The 5,392-nt window shown below is 42.3% G+C and overlaps 1 protein-coding gene across 1 annotated transcript in view; it reads right to left on the bottom strand.

Moving 5' to 3' along the window:
• Nucleotides 1–5,041, bottom strand: part of LOC143295099 (uncharacterized) — an 11,449-nt gene extending 6,408 nt beyond the window's left edge. Inside the window, exons 1-2 of the mRNA XM_076606663.1 lie at nucleotides 4,964–5,041; nucleotides 176–398 (exon numbers count right to left, since the gene is read on the bottom strand). Coding sequence (XP_076462778.1) covers nucleotides 176–364 — 189 coding nt within the window. The 5' untranslated portion in view covers nucleotides 365–398; nucleotides 4,964–5,041. The remainder of the gene's footprint in view (nucleotides 1–175; nucleotides 399–4,963) is intronic.
• Nucleotides 5,042–5,392: the final 351 nt, after the last annotated feature.

Raw genomic sequence — 5,392 nt, forward strand, 5'->3', positions numbered from 1 at the left:
ATCTCTCCTTATCTCTGACATACACACACACACACGAAGATATGTCTACCTATCCCTCACACACACACACACACACACACACACACACACACACACGAAGATATCTCTCCTTATCTCTGACATACACACAAACACACATGCACACACACACACACACACACACACGAGCCATCACCTTGAAGCTATGACGAGGGTTGAAAGAAGCGACAGCCCCCTGGACGTCCGCAACAGCCGCGTCAGAAATGACGTCAAACAAGTAGAGGTGTTCTTTGAGAGGAGCCAGCTGGAGGTTGTCACTGATTGAATCGGCTTGTGTCGTCATGGCCACAGCCGTCAGCAGCAGCAGGGAAGCCACAGTGTGCATGATGGAACGGGGAGCTCGGAACAGCTGGTGCAGTCTGATGATAGTGATGGAATCGTGAATATTATGGGGTTAATTTCTTGGTATACTTCTTCTGCGTTCGTGGGCTGCAACACCCACGTTCACTCGTATGTGCACAAGAGGGATTTTTCGTGTATGACCGTTTTTACCCCGCCATGCAGGCAGTCTTACTCCGTTTTCGGGGGTGTGCATGCTGGGTATGTTCTTGTTTCCATAACCTGCCGAATGCTGACATGGATTACAGGATCTTTAACGTGCGTATTTGATCTTCTACTTGCAAGTATACACACGAAGGAGGTTCAGGCAGAAGCAGGTCTGCACATATGTTGACCTGGGAGATCGGAAAAATCTCCACCCTTTATCCACCAAGCGCCGTTACCGAGATTCGAACCCGGGACCATCAGATTGAAAGTCCAACGCTTTAACCACTCGGCTGTTGCGTCCGTCATTTTAGTATCCTAAACTCTGGAACCTGTACAAATGGATTTTTTCCCCCGCGCGTTCTGCAATGCAGGCGTAAGAGAAATGACAGAAGCGGGTGATGAAGGGTTCGGATTGAAAACGACGGAACGTGACTCATAACTATGAACACGAATCGCCCTTGTCGACTCAAGGCACCATGTTTTGTTTACATTTGCATGGTTTGGGGACCAAACAATTGAAAGATCGGCTCTCAGATTGGCACAAACCGAGTAAGCGCGTCATTGCAGCCGATTTTTGACTCACTTGTGTAAACAAAGTGAGTCTATGTTTTAACCCGTGTTCGGTTGTCTGTGTGTCTGTGTGGCCGTGGTAAACTTTAACATTGACATTTTCTCTGCAACTACTTGTCAGTTGACACCAAATTTGGCATAAAAATAGGAAAAATCCAGTTCTTTCCAGTCATCTTGTTTAAAACAATATTGCGCTTCTGGGATTGGCACAAAAAAATAAAGAATGAAGCCTAATTATATGCAAACTGCATTTACTGTTATATTTATATTTTTTGTATTCTCTAAACTTGGCACTTTGATCTGATATTCGACCCAACAGCTAGAGCAGTCATTATTATCATTTTTTGTTCAAACAGGAACTTCTTTTGCTAAGCATGGAATTTTTATTTATTTTGCAAACGCTTTGGTGCAGATAGTAAAAAGGGGAAATTACTCTGTAATGCTAGTGGAGTTAATTTGCTTTAAACTGATCTTTCTCATCTTAAACATTACATTTTGAAACAAGAGAGGCAAGGCCTTCAAGACTCACTTGTGATGCACTTTTTTAAAAAAAATCCAAGCTTTTTATGTATTGAGTATAATTTCAAAATGTAATGTTTAAGATGAGAAAGATCAGTTTAAAGCAAACTAAGTTCCCCAGCAGAGTAATTTCCCTTGTTCTGCTATCTACACCAAAGCGTTTGCAATAAATAAAACTTCCATGCTTAGCAAAATAAGTTCCTGTTTGAACAAAAAATGATAATAATGACAGATCCTTTGTTGGGTCGAATGTCAGATCAAAGTGCCAAGTTTAGAGAATACAAAAAATATAAATATAACAGTAAATGCATTATACTCAATACATAAAAACATGGATTTTTTTAAAAAGTGTATCACAAGTGAGTCTTGAAGGCCTTGCCTTTCTTCTTTGTTTTGTTTTGTTGTTGTTGTTGACCTGGGAAGTTGGCTGTTCATTAGGATATGGTCTGAATATTTACTGAACCCAAAGCAGGCTGGACTAATCAGACACCAGGTGGACATCAGATGAAGGTCTCTGTGGGGGAAACAAAGGGGGAAGACTACTCGTTCCCAGTGAAATGATGGGGTGGCTGTGTGAGAACGACAGTGATGAATAGCGCTGATTTCCCAATCCGATAGGTGTGATTACAATTACAATAAGGCATATGAAAACCACAATGACAGACTGTCCAGTTACGGCGTCCAATGCATACGACCTTACCCGTGGTTTAAAAAATAATAGAAGTCAGTATAAAACTATGTCACGATGAACTAAAGCCATCTACCAAAAACTAGCCCATGTGTGTTTGTCGGCTTAAGCGTGGTTTACCAAATAGCAACTCAGTGTATAGTATGTTCTGAAGAATGAAAAGTGGCCTCTTTACCTGAAACAGGCCACGGTGTTACACAGCGTTTTACTCAGTGTATAGTATGTCCCGAAGAATGAAACATGGCCTCTTTATCTGAAACAGGCCATGGTGTTAGTGTTTTACTCAGTGTATAGTATGTCCCGAAGAATGAAAGGTGGCCTCTTTACCTGAAACAGGCCATGGTGTTACAGTGTTTCACACAGTGTATAGTATGTCCCGAAGAATTAAAGGTGGCCTCTTTACCTGAAACAGGCCATGGTGTTACACAGTGTTTTACTCAGTGTATAGTATGTCCCGAGAATGAAAGGTGGCCTCTTTACCTGAAACAGGCCACGGTGTTACACAGTGTTTTACTCAGTGTATAGTATGTCCCGAAGAATGAAAGGTGACCTCTATCTGAAACAGGCCATGGTGTTAGTGTTTTACTCAGTGTATAGTATGTCCCGAAGAATGAAACGTGGCCTCTTTATCTGAAACAGGCCATGGTGTTAGTGTTTTACTCAGTGTATAGTATGTCCCGAAGAATTAAAGGTGGCCTCTTAACCTGAAACAGGCCATGGTGTTACACAGTGTTTTACTCAGTGTATAGTATGTCCCGAATAATGAAAGGTGACCTCTTTATCTGAAACAGGCCATGGTGTTAGTGTTTTACTCAGTGTATAGTATGTCCCGAAGAATGAAACGTGGCCTCTTTATCTGAAACCGGCCATGGTGTTAGTGTTTTACTCAGTGTATAGTATGTCCCGAAGAATGAAACGTGGCCTCTTTATCTGAAACCGGCCATGGTGTTAGTGTTTTACTCAGTGTATAGTATGTCCCGAAGAATGAAACGTGGCCTCTTTATCTGAAACCGGCCATGGTGTTAGTGTTTTACTCAGTGTATAGTATGTCCCGAAGAATGAAACGTGGCCTCTTTATCTGAAACCGGCCATGGTGTTAGTGTTTTACTCAGTGTATAGTATGTCCCGAACAATGAAACGTGGCCTCTTTATCTGAAACCGGCCATGGTGTTAGTGTTTTACTCAGTGTATAGTATGTCCCGAAGAATGAAACGTGGCCTCTTTATCTGAAACCGGCCATGGTGTTAGTGTTTTACTCAGTGTATAGTATGTCCCGAAGAATTAAAGGTGGCCTCTTTACCTGAAACAGGCCATGGTGTTACACAGTGTTTTACTCAGTGTATAGTATGTCCCGAAGAATTAAAGGTGGCCTCTTAACCTGAAACAGGCAATGGTGTTACACAGTGTTTCACACAGTGTATAGTATGTTATTAAGAATGAAAGGTGGCGTCTTTAAACAAGCCATGGTGTTACATAGAGTTTTACTCAGTTTCAGTTTCAAGGTGGTGTCACAAGTGTGCTGACTACTCCAATCTGCAATACATCTGCGAGGGGAAAAAAAAAGCAGATATCTGCCTGACTTACGCATAAACTCCAACGCGCTGGTCAGGACTTCAAAGCCAACCCCAGGTTTGCATCAAATGGATAAAAAAAGGAATGAAAAAAAGAAAGGTGAATACATATAAATATAAACCCAAAATTACGATGAAGGCGAACGATCAAAACTGAAATAAGAAAAAAAAGTGGCCACGTCCAGCGAACGGCTGACGAACTCAAGACCCTGAAGCACACTTGAGGTTCCATTCAGAGACAAGGCCAGAGCAGACAAGAGTGGTGGTTCTTTGTTGCTGACCCTACACGTTCTTGTTGCTTACAGTCCAGCCGACCGCGCGGGCCATATCAGGACTGTCAAACCATACAAATGTTCAACCGCGTCAACACAATACTGCCAAATCTACAAAATAAACAAAAAAAACAATAAAACAGAAACAAACTCACAAAACACAGTTCATGATACAGTATCCGAACCATTTAGCTCCACATGGAAAATAAGACAAGGCCATGCTCAGGACGCCAGCCATTCCGCTTAATTTATCATCCCAAGATTACAAAGAATCGTAAAAAAGGAAAAAAAACAAACAAACAAAAAAACAACAACAAAACAATACTTCAAAGCCAAAGAAAAAATACATAAAAAGGCCATACAGGCAAATAATCCAGTGTTTACATCTCACTACCTAATCGCCAGAGCAAAACAGCACATGTAGTACATCATAGACTGTGGAAGAGAGAAGAAAGTGTTAAGGCATGCTTGAAAAAAAAAAAAAAAAAAAAAGAAAGGGGAAAGAACTGGGAAGGCAGAAGAACGAGACAACAGTGAAGAAAGAAAAAAGGCAGAAACAAAGAGAGCGATAGAAAAATAATTTTCTAGCACATAATTCCCAGAAGGTGGTGATGCTATTTATTCTGAAAGACCCCTGACATCCCCACAGAGGCTGACCCAACATGCCAGATGGCATGATGGACAATAAGTACGTACGTACGTTCAGCGAACTTGTCCACACACACACACACACACACACACACACACACACAAAGGTCGCACGTGCAACCGTTTTGACAGTCCCACAGACGCCCAGGTCCAAGCAGTGTCATACTGACCGGAATGGGTGAAGACGTTAGACCAGGACCTTTCGCAGAGGAATCACGTCGTCGATGGTTCACCCAAGTTGTCTGAACATCGTCCCCTCTCTGCCCACTTTTATAAAATGCATTGAGGGGGAGGGAGGTGAGGAAGGTTCTTCCACGTGACTGTCACTGGCCAATCCCAGCGGTGAAGTGTCGTGTGCAAAATTGTAATTTGCGGATAATTATGAATAATGTTGTTGCTATTTTTTCCCTGGTGATCGGCACTTTCCTGCTGTTTATTTACTGCGTTATTTTCAGTCCAAAGTAATGGCCTCCGAAACCAGTCCTGGAATGGCCCTTCGCCGTCAGCTGCACTATAAGCAACCTGATTTGATGTGACCTCCAAAACGTTTTGCTTATACACTTGAGCGCGCGTGCGCTCACACCCACACTAACATACAC

This window comes from Babylonia areolata, chromosome 20 (assembly GCF_041734735.1).
Source record: "Babylonia areolata isolate BAREFJ2019XMU chromosome 20, ASM4173473v1, whole genome shotgun sequence".
NCBI classification, from domain to species: domain Eukaryota; kingdom Metazoa; phylum Mollusca; class Gastropoda; order Neogastropoda; family Buccinidae; genus Babylonia; species Babylonia areolata.